The 19,933-nt window shown below is 42.2% G+C and overlaps 1 protein-coding gene across 1 annotated transcript in view; it reads left to right on the top strand.

Moving 5' to 3' along the window:
- Positions 1-19,933, top strand: part of LOC106582075 (zinc finger protein 385D) — a 43,194-nt gene that overhangs the window by 5,653 nt on the left and 17,608 nt on the right. Inside the window, exon 2 of the mRNA XM_014164809.3 lies at positions 4,466-4,611. Within this exon, the coding sequence (XP_014020284.1) occupies positions 4,466-4,611 (146 nt within the window). The remainder of the gene's footprint in view (positions 1-4,465; positions 4,612-19,933) is intronic.

Raw genomic sequence — 19,933 nt, 5'->3', positions numbered from 1 at the left:
CAGGATATGAATGTTTTTGACACGCAGTTGAACTCATATTTCCCAATAATTGGATTTATATTTGCTCCATGAAATAGTAGACCGTTGCTTTGTAGATTCTATATTCCATGACAACGGTTTTCTGGCTGTGTGGAATCTCGGCCAATTGGACAGATCTTATTGGAGAGCAGTCGGGACCAGGACCAGGAGAGGCGGAGGTGGGAGAGAGCAGTGGAAGACGATTAATTATTCACGTTAGTCTGTGCCCTTCAGACATCTTAACTTTCACTAGACACACTGACGCAGGGTTTTAGTCCCAGATAAAGACATTTTTAAGAGGGCCGATATGCAAGGTGCTCACACGCACAGACATGCATGAAAAGACGCGTGACGCGCAAGACGTTGACAGATACACATTAAACAAACTTACGAGGACACACTTACATGCATTTACGAGCAGCACACATATCTATTTTACACGTGTTTCAAAACACACCACATGAAAACACCCTTGCACACTCCCCATAGGAGAACCCTTTGGTTCCAGGCAGAACCCATTTTAGGGTTCAATGTAGGACCCTTTTCAGAAAGGGTTCTACCTGCAACCAAAAATGGATCTCCAATGGGGACAGCTGTAGAACCCTTTTTTCTAAGAGTGTACTATCCACAGCTAGAGAGTCTCATACCTAGAGACAGGACTTACTCAAGTCTACAAGCTCCATTCTTAATACGCCATGAGCCATGAGCCAATATAATGTTCAGGTAAGGGAGTTGAAACACTAGCCTTACACGAGGCACTGTTAAAAGATGGAACGTCTCCTTGTGTGTTCGTGCATGTTGGGAGATCAGTGTTGCTTTGTTATCCTTCGGAATGAAGGAAAATGTGAAAATGAACGCATGAGGTTAAAGAGCCTTGTCTCAGTACGCCATCCTGAAATGGGGAAATTGGTTTTTGAGTTACTGTTTTTGAGTTACTGCGGAGACTAAAAGATGGGCTAAAATATTGACCTACAGTTGAAGTCGGAAGTTTACATACACCTTAGTCAAATACATTTTAACACCGTTTTTCACAATTCCTGACATTTAATCCTAGTAAAAAGTCCCTGTCTTAGGTCAGTTAGGATCACCACTTTATTTTAAGAATGTGAAATGTCAGAATAATAGTAGAGAGAATGATTTATTTCAGCTTTTATTTCTTTCATCACATTCCCAGTGGGTCAGAAGTTTACATACACTCAATTAGTATTTGGTAGCATTGCCTTTACATTGTTTAACTTGGGTCAAACGTTTCGGGTAGCCTTCCACAAGCTTCCCACAATAAGTTGGGTGAATTTTGGCCCATTCCTCCTGACAGAGCTGGTGTAACTGAGTCAGGTTTGTAGGCCTCCTTGCTCACACACACTTTTTCAGTTCTGCCCAGAAATGTTCTATAGGATTGAGGTCAGGACTTTGTGATGGCCACTCCAATACCTTGACATTGTTGTCCTTAAGCCATTTTGCCACAACTTTGGAAGTATGCTTGGGGTCATTGTCCATTTGGAAGACCCATTTGCGACCAAACTTTAGCTTCCTGACTGATGTCTTGAGATGTTGCTTCAATATATCCACAGAATTTTCCTCCCTCATGATGCCATCTATTTTGTGAAGTGCCCCAGTCCCTCCTGCAGCCAAGCACCCCTATGCTTCACGGTTGGGATGGTGTTCTTCGGCTTGCAAGCATCCCCCTTTTTCCTCCAAACATAACGATGGTCATTATGGCCAAACAGTTCTATTTTTGTTTACCCCCCATGCTTCACGGTTGGGATGGTGTTCTTCGGCTTGCAAGCCTCCTCCTTTTTCCTCCAAACATAACAATGGTCATTATGGCCAAACAGTTCTATTTTTGTTTCATCAGACCAGAGGACATTTCTCCAAAAAGTACGATCTTTGTCCCCATGTGCAGTTGCAAACCGTAGTCTGGCTGTTTTATGGCGGTTTTGGAGCAGTGGCTTCTTCCTTGTTGAGCGTCCTTTCAGGTTATGTCGATGTTCCCTGTAGCTCAGTTGGTAGAGCATGGTGTTTGCAACACCAGGGTTGTGGGTTCAACTCCCACGGGGGGCCAGCACAGAAAAATAATGTATGAAATGAAATGTATGCATTCACTACTGTAAGTCGCTCTGGATAAGGGTGACTAAAAATGTAAATATATGACTTGTTTTACTGTGGATATAGATACTTTTGTACCCGTTTCCTCCAGCATCTTCTGAAGGTCCTTTGCTGTTGTCCAGGGATTGAGTTGCACTTTTGGTGTTTATACTTGCGTACTATTGTTTGGACAGATGAACATAGTCCCTTCAGGCGTTTGGAAATTGCTCTGAGGTCTTGGCTGATTTATTTTTATTTTTCCATGATGTCAAACGAAGAGGCACTGGGTTTGAAGGCAGGCCTTGAAATACATCCACAGGTACACCTCCAATTGACTCAAATTATGTCAATTAGCCTATCAGAAGCTTCTAAAGCCATGACATCATTTTCTGGAATTTTCCAAGCTGTTTAAAGACATATTGTGATGTATAAGTGAAATAATCTGTCTGTAAACAATTGTTGGAAAAATTACTTGATTCACGCACAAAGTAGATGTCCTGACTGACTTGCCAAAACTATAGTTTGTTAACAAGAAATTTGTGGAGTGGTTGAAAAACGAGCTTTAATGACTCCAACCTAAGTGTATGTAAACTTCCGACTTCAACTGTATGTATTTTGTTCGCTTTTTGTCATTCGGTAGAGCTGAGATGCTGGACTCCCATGTGCCTTCTTGTAAGTGCAAACATTTACTGTATAACAATTCAATCACAACCAGATACATTCCCTCCTTTTTTCTATGAACACGTTTATATTTGAAACACCACCCAATGGATACTGTAGCTCACTCCTCACTCCTCCACCAGAGTACAGTTCTGGTTGTTTGAATAGGCTGTTTTGACTGCACGTTACATTTCTGGTCGGCAATCTGGCTGGTCGGCAATCTGGCTTGTCAGCAGCGTGTTTCCAGGGTGACGTCAGGCAACATGTCAGTGGAGGATCCTGCAGGGATGATGGCTGCAGAAGGACATGCTTTGTTAGAGGAGAACTGGGACGTGTCTCCACATGAGCATCGGCATTTGCTGCTTTCCAACAGATGGCAGCGCTCCTCCGAGCGGAGGGAAAAAATACTTTTGGTTTCCCTCCCTCTCTCTCTCTCTTTCTTTTTTACAACTGCTTCTTTTTATTCACCCTTACCCTCGCCTCGGGACTTGATGTGGCAAACATAGTTTTTATTTGTCTCAAGCCGGTGTTTTGATATGGTATCTGCGCTTTTAGTCATGCTGGCTCCGAGTTCGTCATGTTGTTAAATGTGCTGTGGTAAAAGTCATCCCTGGTTCTAATTAATGGGTACGGAATGGCTTTCTTTAATTCCTAATGTTTTGGAAAGCTGCTTTCTAATCCCCCGGTGTTGAAGAAAGGCTCTACTGGTTGTTATTCATGGTTTATAAAGCCCGCTTTGGCTTGTCTTATGTAGATGACAATAAAAGTATTTACATTGGTTTTTCCAGGGAGTTTTGCACCCCTTGCTATTGAATCTTTTTAGTTATGGATCTGTCTGGCATGGTTTACTCATTTCACATTTGTAATTTAGAGGATGGTTTCAGCATTAGGACATTTCTGTCTTAAAGATGCACTATGGAGAAATCTCTCCGCCATTTCCTGGTTGCTAAAATTCAAAAAGTTTGCCTAATTTCAGTTTATCTGACAAAACAAGCAACTATAGTGTAGAGAATTATTGTACCATCTAAACCGCTGTGAAATATATTTTCAATAACCAAAAATATAGTATTTTCATCTGTTTGAAGCTGGTGTACGAAACCGAAAGTAGAAGACGCAAAAACAAATCTTTACAATGAGAAGCATAGAAATAGCACACAGAACATATCTGCCGCTTCTTAGACTTGGTTTCAATAAGAATGACAGATTTATAACTTACATTTCTATGTGAATTTGGTCGGGTCAACCAAAAAGTTACATATATTGATTGCAGCTTTAAACAGTGCTTATGAGATAGAAGCGAAGGATTCTTAAAGAGTCAAATACAACTGGATAACACTGACATGGCATTCCCATGATCCAATTAACAAGTGTTGTCCGGCCAAACCCGGATAACATTGGGCCAATTGTGCACCACCCTGTGGGACTCCCAATTACGTCCGGATGTGATACAGCCTGGATTTCAACCAGGGACTGTAGTGATGCCTCTTGCACTAAGATGCAGTGCCTTAGACCGCTGGACCACTCGGGAGCCCCCCAGATACAAGTGCTCTCATATTTCATCTCATTTGAATCTGAATTTTTTTGGTGGTTTGGTCTATGAGATGTTTTACAGTTTGCTCATAATATCATAATCCTTTTTAACCGAGAACCACCACAGCACAGACCATCTAACATGGCCCATTCTCTTTCTTCTCCTCTACAGGTAATGCATGTCAAAATGGCCTCCTGCCGACGCTGATACGTCCTGCTCTGCCCACCGTCCAGCAATCTCTGGGAATGAAGCAGTTCCAGCTCCCGTTTCCCCTGGATACGGCCTCAGCAGTCAGCCTTTTCCCCGGCTTCAGCACGGTAAGTCCCGGGTCATGTGATAAGGGTCAGCTCAGGGCATTATGATCCTGGTTAGGTCTGGCTAAGGTCATAAAGTATGGTATCTGATATCGTTGGTGTAATGGTTTAGATTTAGTATGATGACATTCATGTCAGAGGGCATGTGATTTGTCTTTTGAAGTGTGAGCCTCTTTCAAACATTTGACCATACATTTCCAATACTTTCAGCTGCTGATGTAAACAATGATTTAGGACAGTCGTAAATGTGTGCACTAAACCAGAGCAGGCAGTGTAATTTAAAAGAATATATTGGAATTGGGACTAGTTAAATACGTTGCATGTGAACAGACTTCACACATATCCAATGTGCACTTATTGTAGAAGTTGACTGTATTCTCTTGCACTGTTTTCTTTGTAAGCAGATATAAATTATAGGCAAATACTGTATGTGGCCTCATCAGGTTTGAATTGAGCAAAATCATCACAAAATGATGACTAGTGGAAAATATGTGACAGATAAAAGTCTACGGCTTGAGCTTTTTGCGTTTGAATTACAGGGGATAGCTCAATTTAAAGTCTTCTTGAATCAGAACCAGAAATATGGAGCACAGCTGCAGGAAAACACAGGAGACAAGCGGGGACATCATCACGGAACAAGGCTTGGATAGTCCAGTTGAAGACCAGATAGTATCAAGAATGGATTTCATAAGAAAGTCCAAGTCTTGCCTCCATTCCTCTTCTCACCTTCTAATCTGCATTTAACAGACCTTTCGGCAAATAATGAGTTCACTTTCCGTGATTTGGGAAGCCTCCAAATCACGGAAAGCTGATACTGGATTAACATGGGGTAATTACCTCTCCCATACGCTATTTTCTTTCTCTCTCCATCTCTCTCTCTCTCACTCTCTCTCACTCTCCTTTCTCTGTGCCCTTGACGTTTAATCACTGGCAGAATGAATAAGGTGATTGTTAAAGCTAGCGTTGGAACGATCAACAGCACTATAAAAGTGTTTATGCACAAGTTATTGTTCCATGTTTGGTTATGCTGCTTACACTTGCATATCTTTTGTATTGGTTTGGTTTCAGGGACATAACAAAGTGGTGACGTCTGTTTCTTGCATGTGGGATGGAACGCTTTTTTATGTGTGTCCATTTGAAATGATCCATGGTTAGTTTTGTGTGAAGAGGTTTCACAGCATTGTTGTGAGTGGGATCAATTCAATGTTTTGAATTCGAAAACTAAAACTCAATTGAAAACTCATTGCCTTATTGATCTAATTTGAGTTGAAATTGTGACGTTTCGACCGTAAATGCCCTTCATCAGAAAGAAGGGATCAGTTCAATTAAATGATTGATGAAGTGGGTCAATAACATGTGTGGTAATCCTGCATTATTTTCCAGTGTAGATAGAGAGGTATTAGGCATTATTAAATGTACTATACAAGGTTTAGCTAAAGCTACTTACCATCATCAGCTATTGGAAAGGTCGCTGTTCTATGAGATATGAGGTCAGTTTTGCTAATGCGCCTCTAAGGCACAATAAACATTTATGCACTCTGATTCGCAATATACAAAAGAATCATATAGACTACGATGATGACTACAGTTTTCCGTTAATCTACTCCGGTGTAATAAAGTGTCAGAGTTCTGGCGTGATATTCAGCAGACACGTTTTCCACCTTCTTTCCAGAGCCGGGAGTTACTTGCATGACCACACCTGCATCTGATGAGATAGATTCCAAGTCTCCTTGCAGCTCTCAGCCAATGATGTTTTGTAATACAGTATGTGACTGGATATGTTTCGCCTCAAAGGATAGCAGGAAACTTTCCTCAATGTTTTGGTTGCTATTCCTTCTTCCTGGGGTGCGATACTTCTCATAAAATAGAAATGTGTCCTTATGTAATATGACAGTGTGTAGATATAATATATAACGTAATAAACTTTTTTTACTCATTTGCTCTATAAAAGCTGTGCAACCCCCTGCTCAATTCCTTGCATATTACGTTCTGGGCATTAAGTATTTTGTGTTAGAAAGAATTGGTTTGTAGAATCTCCTCTTCACCTTTTCTAGAAAACATTAGGTTTATTTGTCAGGATGAGAAAGTTTTTGTAGACAAAGGAACAACAGTGCAGGAAGGCCGTTCACGGCTAAGGTGAAACCAACCGTGAAATAGATGTAGAACTTTAGATTACAGCAACTCTGCAGTAGTGATATTGAGATGACCAGAGTGAAAGAACAGAAATAAACCAAATCAAAAAGAATGAGAGCTCAACACTCAGCACAGGCAGGTGTTGCTTTGGGGGTGTAATGAAAGGAGTGAATGGGAAAAGTAGTTTTCAGTTAAGGGGGCTTTCTTTCACCGCTGAAAATACCATTTATCTTTCTAGGGGCCTACATTTGTCTTGAAGAAACAATACAAACTCTATTTCCTCTGTAGAGTAATCAGGAATGTGAGTTATTGATTCCTTCTCACCGATCTGCACGCTGGAAAATTGCTTTGTAGTCCCGGACTGAGAATGACACATGGGCTTCAGCCAGGAGTCCCTCAAGCATCACAACACATTTCAGTCCCCCCCCTCTAAAAGTCAGTTATTCTATCAATACCAGTAATGGAAATGTAGGTTTCAAATGCACTTGCATATAAGCATACAGCTTTATCTGTTTTTTCTGTGGATGATAAATGATAGCGGAGGAGTGCTACGTGATTTGAAAAAAGAACAAAGGGCCGGAGACTATTTGTAGATTTTTATTTGATTTACGCAAGTCTTGTAACAGCTAATGGATTCTATAAATTGTATTCCCAGAAGGATAGCAACTGAACCACCAAAGAGGAGAACGCTGTGGGGATAAGGACCACCCTTGTGGTGCGCCCTTGCAAATTACACCTGATGTAAACACGCAATACAGACTATATGGTTAATGCAATGGTTGCTATCAGTTAGCACTCTGTACTTTTTAACCTCTGCCCTTAACAGTAGCTTTACGTGGCCAGCACTCTCTTGATGGTTTCTCCCACGATAACATTTCACTCTCCTGGGCAGCGGCCAGCAGAGCTCTCTCAGTAGGAATGCAGAGATAAACTGTGGAGCTAAAGCCAATTCTTTATGGGTATGCTACGTGCCAGCAGCTTGCCTGGCAAAGTATTGTCAATACTTATACACTTATATTTTGTAGTGCTTTCTCTCGTCTCAAGATTTGCAGTAAGCCCTCTCCAAAGTAGAATATTTACAAAATTGATTTAGATGGGACAATTATGTATGTTGTGAAATGTGTGAAAAGTTGACAATAAATCATACTGTACTAGATGTGTTACAATGCATTCAAGAGTCTATGTAGCCCCAAAGTCTATGATACACAGATTGATTTATACTGGATCAACCAATGAACCCTTGAGTTAAAAATCTTTCATAAGGACACATGATTCTGTTGCATTATTAGTTGCTCTCAAAGTGGGCCAAGATTAATAAGAAAAAGTGACAATGTATCAACCATAAACTGTTAATCTGGCAATTTTAAGATGTTTACCTGTTTTCTGTGTATTACCCAACTGCTCTTTCTCACACCCCTGGTAGAGGCATCTGTCCATTGTGGGGATGTGTGCGTGAGTTTCAAGTCTGCGCGGTTCCATGTTTCACTGCTAAACCAGAAACAGCTGGGGAGTCACGCTAGTTGCACCTGCAGCACCGATTGTTCCCTAATGAAAAGCACACTTGCCATCTACGGTCCCCGGGGAAAGATTTAGTGGAGGAAAGATTTTCGCACCGAGACAAGGTTGACCCAGTGGATTTACGAGACTGACAAACTTTCAAGACTACATCATTGTTTAGATTGTTAGCCTAGAGCGGCTAGAGGGCTGAACGTGCCTATCGTAGAAGATCTTTTGTGGTGTTTTGCCACACCCTACTTCGAGCTGGGATTCTGTGAACATTTATACTTCCCTTCCGCTGTGCTTGTGTAAGGTTTATGATATGTATATAAGTCTTCCTCCACGCTTGTCCACCTGTGACTCCTGAAACATCCTCTGATTTGCATACAAACTACAATTTCTAGAGCTCAGTAGTATTACAAACTTCCAAAGATATAATTCCTTGCATTCACATAAAAAGTATCATATCACTTCGAGCCAGGGCAGGCCCTAACCTTTTGGGGGGCCATAGGCGAGAATTTGTTGGGTGGCCCCCCCACCTCGCGGGCAAAAGTAGTTTTAGACTTAGTTTTAATTTGAAAGTTGATTTCCTGCAATTCTACATATTTTGCTATGGAGCTGAGAGAAGATTTTGCAATTATAGCACATTTCATGCAAATCTACTCGTTTTGCCATCAGGTGGAGAGAAAAATGTGCCGTTTTACATATAATTTCCTGCAATTCTACATATTTTACCATGACTTATGCCATGTTAATATGATATCCGAGTGCGAGTGACTAACAAAATCAATTGGGGCCTGTCATCCTAAACAATGTCCCCCAGACAAAGTGTAGTCCCCCCCCTGCATCACAATGATATTCGATAAACTATTAGCTTCCGTTGCTATATCAATGGTATGATGACCTAATGCGTCAAATTTTTTAGATCATTACAGCCTAAATGGCATTATTTTCGGCACGCTATGCAAATAAAGCCGATTTCCACAAGACTATCGCTGTTTAAACTTGTTTTGTTTAGCCAATAAGATGAAAACATTACTTCTAGCTACTTTTGGGTACTTTTAACATTTCAACATGAAATCCATGTCTTAAACATTGCCAAGTTTCTGAAATAGCAAAACAAATCTTGTAATCTGCTTGACACATTAAAGTTACTTACCTTACAGATACAAAGTCAGCTAATTTCCACTCCATTCATATGCAAATCAGTTTGATTCATACACTGGCTTGTCTGGCTGTCATGTTGATTTTAAGCAACCCGTCCCTTACCCACACTGAAATAATATTATTTCACTAGTCCTCTATTATGATTTTTTTTTAAATCTCTCGCAGAGTTCACTAGTACACCCTTGTGGTTGAATATATATGTACCTATTGTAGGTCCCAGGATACAACAATGAATAATGTTGAACAAACAAATACCATCAAGGGATACCTTACAATTTATAACAAACACCTTGTGAAACTGCTGTGAAAACCAACCTGGCAATTTTTTTTATTTAAATTTATAAACAGATTTGGGGTACAGTTGTCATTCGTTTATTTTCGCCACATTTTTTGGAACACTCACATGGCAATCATAGACTGAAATAGTGAATTCTGGTGTGTGGAATAGAGAGGAGGTGGGTGCTGTGTGGATGCTGTGTGTCACTTGTTCTCAACAGGCATCCAGTCTCAGAAGGGGGACTTGAAGAGGGAGACTACAAAGTCCAGGCACTGCTGCTCCCTTTATTCTGAGTGTTTGCAGTGCTAGTGTTTTGAGTTAATCTGTGTATCTCACATATTATGTGCCCAGTATGATGGAGCAAGAAAACTTTCTTAGCAGGTAATGACAACAGTAGCTGTAGATGTAATGAAAAGTTGGCGGCTGGTTGGTAATGAGGCATATCAGTTGGATTCATGTCTGGGTGTTAGACAGAACCCCTAGGTCCTGGACAGTAGGAGCCAGAGTAGGAGCCAGAGTAGGAGCCAGAGTAGGAGCCAGAGTAGGAGCCAGAGTAGGAGCCAGAGTAGGAGCCAGAGTAGGAGCCAGTAATAAACAAGCAAACACAGGTTACATTTAATGTGATGGATTAGTGCAGTGTTACAAATGGAAGATATGTAATTTTCAACCGTTTTTGAAGGTATATCCTACCTCAAGCTGGTCCCCCGCCAACTCAGCACAGAGAATCAGACTGATACGAACTAAATGGCTCTGTTGGTTGAGATACCTCCTGGGTATTGATAATCGATAGTCCTAAAGTCATTTGGAGAGGTAAATTAAGGAGGTACATTTTTATAAGCTTTCTCAAATGTCATCCAAAGCTTAACATATTTTGTCTCATGAGCTTCACCGAAGTTTAGGGCGTCGGGGCTTTCAGTGGTCGACCGTCCAACTGTAGAAGATTGTTGGCTTCCGAGTTAACCCTAGGAAGACAGAAAAATCAGTGTTCCGGAAACTACAACTTCAGGTTATTTTTTGTGCAAATGCAAATAGTTATTATCTGAGATGTTTATATTCACCTTAACAGATGGTGACCCCAGCTAGGAGCGAAAGAGCAGCGAGGTTTCCCAGGTCTCGCCTTCCTTTCGTCCTTCTACCAAACCAAGTCATTTGCCCAGATGTCGAAGCACTTGGCCCCCTTCTTGAATCTCCCCAAGTAGCTCTCCTTCTGTTTCTCCTGCGCTTTGTCGATGTTCAGTCCGACCTTCATTGATTATAGAAATGCAATTATATTTCATATTATTACAAATACATTTCTTACATATCTCTTGGAGGGCCCGAAAATTTATTAACAGCAGACAATTTTTACTTGGTCAAAAACCTTCACATCCTTCTCAGTCCGTGCCTGAAGGTGGTCCTCGAAAGCGTTCTGATCTGGTTCGACACCTTCCACAACATCAGGTGGAGTTTCAATTATCTGAAAGTACATTATACAAAAATATCAATAGACAAATACTAAGTCAATCACACGTTTGAAAGACTACAGTGTATGCAATTATTGTATATACAGTACTATTGCATTGTTTACTTCAGTCTGCTGCCGCTCCCGTCCATACATCAGGCGATCGGCGAGTACTCTGTGGAGGCCTGGACGCTGCTGTTGTGTGCAAAGAGAATTACCTTCAGGTTGTCCTCCCACCATTCCTGGTACCCGTCAAGGGACTTGCCCATGGCAGTCTTGAGGGTCTGGTTGGTCCGTTCATCCAAAACCAGGAGGGGGTAGGAAAACGATATATGTTGACAATTTAAAATATTGAAATATGTCTTATGTACCATAAAATAACATTTTAAAAACAATATAACCAATAATATCCGTACCTTGTTTCACTCAAGATGGCCTCAGGAGAACTGTGGGTGTTGAAGATGTCCATCACCTTGGAGGTGGCTATCTATTTTCGGTTCCAAGCAACCTTTTTAATTAGGTTACAGAAGGAAATGTAGAGTTTAAAGCACATTCTCTTCCTTTACTGACCTTAATGGATATTGCTTCCACCCACTTGGTAAAGTGATTGGTCACCGTCAGACACCAGCGGTTGCCATTCCTGGATTTAGTGAAGCGTCTGATCAGGTCCACCACTAACATTGTAAAATGTTAGAGAGAAGATTACCCGTATCTGTGTCATGCAGTATGCAGATTTTCATATTTGTAAGGATACTAACACACACTATAATAAATAAAGCAACCATTACAAAACAACTTATCAGGGCAAAAATGTTATTGTTACACTTACCGATCATGGTGAAACAACTTTGATGGGCTTCAACTCTGGCGCAACAGTCTTCACCCTCTCAAACTTAACTTCTGGCAGGCTAGACAGGTACTGACTTTTTAAGCACAAAGTCACATTGAAACACCGTGTGCCCTCTGATATGACATTCATTGAAATCACAATCATTTCAGATATAATAGAATGTGATTGATAAAAGGTTATTTCACTTGCCAAGCTGTTCACATCCTTGACAAGCCCACGCCAGAAGAAGCGTAGGTTTATTTTGGCAATCATGCGCTTCATTCTGAAATGGCCAGATGCTTTCGGTCAGCACAGCCTCCTTAATAAAAAGCACCCTCCTGTGAGGCTGGCCATCCTTCCCTCGTAGATACATGTGATTGCCTAACAAGTTGGAAGAGAAGACTGGTTGAAATAGTGATGTCTAAGTCAATTTGGAGTGCTGTCTTCCTGTTTCTCTCTCCCCCTCTGTCTTCCACTCTTACCAATTTGCTTTCCCTCTCACTTTCATCCTTAAAATGTTCTCCCCCCTTGTAACAGCCCTCTGTGTGTCGGTGTAGCAAAGACCCCTAGTTAAATTCAGTTGGAATTATCATAATTGCTCACACCTATGCATTTTATTGATCAGGGTTAATTATAGCTAGATACCGCAATATGACAGACATAACTACATGTATTGCTAGCAACATGTACAGTAGATGACAAACTAGCTAGACAGAACATGGTTGTTGAAAAATGGTTATCTAACAGAAGTTAACTGCTTAACATTACCCTGAATTATGAATTTGTGGATTTCTCTGCCCCCTATGAAATTTGCTTCTCTTGTCGAGATCTGTGGTGCCTTCATAGTACTTTGCCTGGTTGGAAAGATAAATTGGTAATTCGGCCAGGATTACTACAAATTTAGTCTACCCAGCTAATTTACCAATCTAAAAAATATTAGCTGACATGGGCAAACAAAACGGTCACTGAGTTTATCAAGAAGTGGATAGATGTTGTACCCACTGTGACTATTCAAACCTACCCTAACCAGAAACTGTGGATAGATTGCAGCATTTACATAAAACCGAAAGCACGAAACACTGTATTTAACCATGGCAAGGTGACGGGGAATATCGCAGAATACAGAGTAGTCGCTCCCTCCGCAAGGCAATCAAACAGGCAAAATGTCAATATCGAGACAAAGTGGAGTCGCAATTCAACGGCTCAGACACAAGACGTAAGTGGCAGTGTTTACAGACAGTCACGGACTACAAAATGAAAACCAGCCACGTCGCGGACACCGACGTCTTGCTGCCAGACAAGCTAAACACGTTCTTTGCCCGCTTTGAGGATAACACAGTGCCACTGATGCGGCCAGCTACCAAGGAATGTGGGCTCTCCTTCTCTGTGGCTGACGTGAGTAAAACATTTAAACGTGTTAACCCTCGCAAGGCTGCCGACCCAGACGGCATCCCTAGTCACGTTCTCAGAGCATGCGCAGACCAGCTGGCTGGTGTGTTTACAGACATATTCAATCTCTCCCTATCCCAGTCTGCTGTCCCCACATGCTTCAAGATGGCCACCATTATTCCTGTACCCAAGAATGCAAAGGGGTAACTGAACTAAATGACTATCGCCCCGTAGCACTCACTTCTGTCAACATGAAATTCTTTGGGAGACTAGTCAAGGAACATAGTATCTCCACCTTACCTGTCACTCTAGAGCCACTTCAATTTGCATTCCGCCCCAATAGGCCCACAGACGATGTAATCGCCATCACACTGCACACTGCCCTATCCCATCTGGACAAGAGGAATGCCTATGTAAGAATGCTGTTCATTGACTATAGCTCAGCATCACCACTCCATTCTCATCATTAAGCTTGAGGCCCTGGGTCTCAAACCCGCCCTGTGCAATTGGGTCCTGGACACCCCCAGGTGGTGAAGGTAGGAAACAACATCTCCACTTCGCTGATCCTCAACACTGGGACCCCACAAAGGTGTGTGTTCATCCCCCTCCTGTACTCCCTGTTCACCCATGACTGCGTGGCCATGCACAACTCAATCATCAAGTTTGCAGACGACACAATAGTAGTTGGCTTGATTACCAACAACGATGAGACAGCCTACAGGGAGGAGATGAGGGCTCTCAGAGTGTTTTGTCAGGAAAATAACCTCTCACTCAACGTCACCAAAACAAAGGAGATGATTGTTGACTTCAGGAAACCTCAGAGGGAGCACCCCCCATCAACAGCAGTGGAGAAAGTGAAAAGTTTTAAGTTCCTCTGCATACATATCACTGACAAACTGAAATGGTCCACCCACACAGACAGTGTGGTGAAGAAGGCGCAACAACGCCTCTTCAACCTCAGGAGGCTGAAGAAATGTGGCTTTTACAGATGCAGAATTGAGACCGTCCTGTCTGGCTGTATCACCGCCTGGTATGGCAACTGTACCATCCACAACCGCAGGGCTCTCCAGAGGTCTGCACAACACATCATCAGGGGCAAACTACCTGCCCTCCAGGCCCCTACATCACCCGATGTCACAGGAAGGCCAAAAAGATCATCAAGGACAACAACCACCCGAGCCACTGCCTGTTCACCCCGCTACCATCCAGAAGGCAAGGTCAGTACAGGTGCATCAAAGCTGGGACCGAGAGACTGAAAAACAGCTTCTGTCTCAAGGCCATCAGACTGTTAAACAGCCATCACTAGCACAGAGAGGTTGCTGCTTATATACAGACTTGAAATCATTGGCCACTTTAATAAATGGAACACTAGTTACTTTAATAATGCCACTTTAATAATGTTTACATATCTTGCATTACTCATCTCATATATATATATATATGTATATACTGTATTCTATACTATCTATTGCATCTTAGCCTATGTCACTCTGACATTGCTCATCCATATATTTATACATTCTTATTCCATTCCTTACTTAGATGTGTGTGTATTAGGTTTTTGTTGTGGAATTGTTAGATATTACTTGTTAGATATTGCTGCACTGTCGGAACTAGAAGCACAAGCATTTCGCAACATTCACAACAACATCTGCTAACCATGTGTATGTAACCAATACATTTGATTTGATTTGACTGTCAGTAAGAAAAGGAAAACTTCTGATGCACCACCAAATTTAGAAATTGTGTATTCTACTATTCTCAACAGTAAGTTCCCCCAAAATATTTTTTTAAATGTTGGTCGGGGGCCTAGGCAAGAGTTTTCCAAACTCGGTCCTGGGGCCCCCTCTGGGTGCACGTTTTGGTTTTTGTCCAAGCTCTATACAGCTGATTAAAATAACCAACTCATCATCAAGCTTAGATTATTTGAATTAGATGTATAGTACTAATCAAATCAAACTTTATTTGTCACATGCGCCGAATACAACAAGTGTAGACTTTACTGTGAAATGCTTACTTACAAGCCCTTAACCAACAGTGCAGTTCAAGAAGAAGAAAATATTTACCAAGTAGGCTAAAATAAAAAGTAATAATAAAAAGTAACACAATAAGAATAACAATAACGATGCTATATACAGGGGGCACCGGTACCGAGTCAGTGTGCAGGGGGTACAGGCTAGTTGAGGTAACCTGTACATGTAGGTGGGGGCGAAGTGACTATGCATAGGTAACAACAGTGAGTAGCAGCAATGTACAAAGGTGGGGGGGTCAATGTAAATTGTCCAGTGGCGATTTTATGAATTGTTCAGCAGTCTTATGGCTTGGGGGTAGAAGCTGTTGAGGAGCCTTTTGGTCCTAGACTTAGCGCTCCGCTACCGCTTGCCGTGCGGTAGCAGAGAAAACAGTCTAGAACTTGGGTGACTGGAGTCTCTGACAATATGGGCTTTCCTCTGACACTGCCTATTATATAGGTCCTGGATGGCAGGAAACTTGGCCCCAGTGATGTACTGGGCCATTTGCACTACCCTCTGTAGCGCCTTATGGTCAGATGCCGAGCAGTTGCCATACCAGATGGTGATGCAACCGGTCAGGATGCTCTCGATGGTGCAGCTGTATAACTTTTTGAGGATCTGGGGACCCATGCCAAATCTTTTCAGTCTCCTGAGGGTTTGGTCGTGCCCTCTTCATGACTGTCTTGGTATGTTTGGACCATGATAGTTCGTTGGTGATGTGGACACCAAGGAACTTGAAACTCTCGACACGCTCCACTACAGCCCCGTCAATGTAATCCATGATCAGCTCCTTAGTCTTTCTCACATTGAGGGAGAGGTTGTTGTCCTGGCACCACACTGACAGTTCTCTGACCTCCTCCCTATAGGCCGTTTCATTGTTGTCGGTGATCAGGCCTACCACTGTTGTGTCGTCAGCAAACTTACTAGGGCAAAAACCAAAGTGTGCACCCAGGGGGGGCCCTAGGACCAAGTTTGGTAAACCCTTGCTTAGGTGACCACCTACGTAGCTTACAGTAAACCAAGGGCCAGCCCTGCTTCAAGCAGTGTAGGCATGTGTGTAAAACCCTTGAATTCATTGATATTAAAGTGTTCACAATTATTATATTCTGTGTTTGCAGGTAAGCCAAGCATTTCTCTATTTCAGGGCATTGATTTGGAAAAGAGGAATTCAATAGCAATGTAGGTTTTTCTTTCATTATCATGAATATTGGCCTTGTTTGATATTCATGGAGAATATTATGAGAAGATAAATTGTTTCATCTTAGATTTCATTGAACCATGTCATGAGAGAATAACTCCCCTTGATCCACTGGGGTGTTGCCAGAGAGGATTGATAGATTAGAAATTGGGTTATGAAGGAATTTAGCAAAACACTACCGAACCACATCAACTTGATCTATGGTACACCAATGAATTGTGATGTATATGCGAAATATTGTATTGCTGTTGTAGATGGACTCATTCAATTAAGTTGATTTGTGGGGGGGTGCAGTTAAATGTCCTTTGTAAGCGTTGTTTCATAATGTTCAAGGCTACTTTTTTTAGGTGTTAGTTAGGGGTTTTATATCATGTCACACATGACAGTTCTATGGATAAAGACAATTTGATGGAGCTGAGGCAAGGGATGGGGCAGGGGTTAAGGGGTTAAGGTGTTACATTTTCATCTGAGGAGGTCGGGGACAGTGTGAGGCAGCCAGGTGGCTCTGGGGAGCAGAGGAGACACCCCTAGTTCAATATTTCATCCTGACGGATCTTGATGGTGTGAGAAGGGTCAGCGGTGAAGACCGATGGGAAAATGCTAAAGTACCACTCATACTGGAGAAAATACAATCTGAGACAAGAAGCAGAAAGCCGAGGTATAGATAAGTGGAACGAGAGGCGCAATGGAGAAAAAGAGCAGAGAGAGAGGGCGGGAGAAAGAATGGGTAATAAGGAGAGATTGGAGAAATAGAGAGGGGGAGAGAGAGAATTATCCTCATGCTTGCTCTGTATTCATCAAAAGTAGTCCATTCAGGCTCTCTCTCTCTCGCTCTCTCTCGCTCTCTCTCGCTCTCTCTCGCTCTCTACATACATTTGAATCATTTAACACTCTTATTTAGCGTTACTGACAGTAAGTGCCTGTATCAAGGGGAACAACAGCATAAAACGTACATTCTTTTATAGAATCCAAAACCTCTTAAAACCCCTTAAAAAGCAGTAATATCCACAGGAGCAATATGCATAATGAACCCCCACTCCAGCCTTCTGTGCGGCATATTGAATAAGAAGCCCAATTGAAGAGCTCAACAGTGCCACTGCCCCTTTGCATAGTAATGATAGACACACACAAGTACAGTACACACACAAATTCCACTGAGATCCACTAGACCTATTTTCCTCTACACATGATGAAGAAACACACTCGAATCATTTTCAATTTGAGATGCTTCAACCCTAAGGAGGAGAGATAAACAAGCGCAACAATAGAAAGAAAACAGACTGTTCCCTGGGGCTTTTTGAGCCAAGTTAACACTTTTGAAGAAGATGAAATTGATCTGCACTAACGGAATAATATTCCTATTAGAATATTAAATTGAATCAAGATTCTATGAGTTTCATTCTACTCACGGTCACTGTGAATGTTCCTGTCCAGTGACCCACTCAAGTACACTATGGGGAAATTCCTTCTCGTCTCTCTCTCTCTCTCTCTCTCTCTCTCTCTCTCTCTCTCTCTCATTCTCATTCTCATTCTCCCTATCTCTCCTCCTGTTGCAAACAAATCCATATTACACCAAACATATTCACTTCACATGGTATATGATTACAAAAAAGTACTCAAAGTTTAACAGTTGTACTTAGACAGTGAGGGAAAATTGATTGATCTTTCTCTACCTCTGTCTTTCAGCATCTTCAGGGGATAAATCCACTAGTCTGTGCGCTCAGTTTACAGCAGACTCTCTTCTCTTCACCCCTCAGACCTCATTGCTTCCTCTCTTCCCTTCTCAACTTCCTCTCATGTGATAAGGGTCTGCGTTTTTATTAACACCTGGGAAGCTTGTTGTTTCTCATAAGTTATGAGCGTCCCCCGCATTTGACTTGCAAATGTTTTGGTGTGGCAACAATCTATAGCGGCGTGTCTGTTGATAACTAACTGACTGGCCCAGGCAGCGAGGTAATTGGGAAACGCATAGGACGGAGGATTACTTTTGACAGGTCATTCATCCCACTTTAGTTAATGGTAAGCGTGCCTGGCGGCCGTGAATGGAACATTCAGACCTCACGGTGGGGGCTGGCTCAGTGTATTGACCAGTCATTCCCTCTCTCGCTCTCGTTCTCATTCCCTCTCTCTCTCTGATGCCGTCACATTACTGCAGTGGTGGAATCCTAACCAGTAGACTACAAGGACACATAAAGCATAAGTATGATATTGGGCAGCATTTGAGCTGCTGGCCACAGTCTTTTACTAAATGTATAAGCACACAAAATACTATTATTTTGAATATAATTATGACAATATGCAAAAAGGCTGATCTATGGATTCATTTGACCTAATGTTTTATACAGTGATATATGAGCCTTGTATGGGCATATAGAAAATATAATGTTGATAAATTAACAAAAATAGTGCTCAGTGTTTTGTTTGTCCAGTTTATCACAGTTAGGAAGGGAAAGTCACCTACACATACACTGCCACTGCGTCTCATCACTGTCTCGTCTTGTTGCATTATCACCTGCTCTGAGTGAACCGGTCCCACGGCCGATGCGCTGAACTGTCCAACAGACAGGCTGCTGTCGGCTGTCGGATAGTATCCATTAAACGGCCTGGTTATTCCTCTGTCGTCAGGGGCGATGGTCCCCCGACATCTCCCCAACACATCAGCATGAATCACAGAGGACACATGAATGAAAGGAGACACTCGCTCGGACGGAGAGAATAAAATAGGGAAAACTACATGTCCGTGGGCTTTGATAATAGGCGTGTGACTTAGCATAAAGATGTGTGTGTGGATGGGGAGATATCTCAGTTGAAGCCGGCTCCCAGCAGGAGGTTCTCTGTGCAGTATGTGGCGCAGTGGGTGGCTGATGGGAGAGTCTGATGGAGGAATAATGTGTCGCAAGGAATGCAGCTGTGCTGGTTAAGGCCCTGTTCACACTCAAGTGTGAACTGATTTACAACCACTAGCGGTTCTGGGGCGGGGGGGGGGGGGGGGCAGTGCCCCTGTGACAACAATTTTGGATCCCCTTGTCGCCCCCCTAAATGTGGAGTATAAAATAATTTTTACATAACTAATTTTTGCTATCGTTCTTTTTTTACATCCGTTATTAGACAGTGGCAACGCGGAACACTAATGATTATGAACATGGTATTTTGCCTGCTAATGCCTGCAATGCGGTGAAGAAAACGATATGACAACAATAACGTCTAATGTAACTGGCCCCTCTAACAGTACAACTGGCCCCAGCTTGGCCCCCCTAGTTGAAATGGTCTAGAACCGCCACTGTTTACAACGCATTTGTTTAAACGGTTGTGATAAAACAGAGTTTTTCTGCACCAAAATAATTACACAAGTGCTGTGGAGACACCGTAAAAAATGTTTTGC

This window comes from Salmo salar, chromosome 02 (assembly GCF_965601325.2).
Source record: "Salmo salar chromosome 02, fSalSal1, whole genome shotgun sequence".
Taxonomy (NCBI): domain Eukaryota; kingdom Metazoa; phylum Chordata; class Actinopteri; order Salmoniformes; family Salmonidae; genus Salmo; species Salmo salar.
The sequence above is the reverse complement of the archived record's forward strand: the minus strand, read 5'-3'. Positions and strand labels throughout refer to the sequence as shown.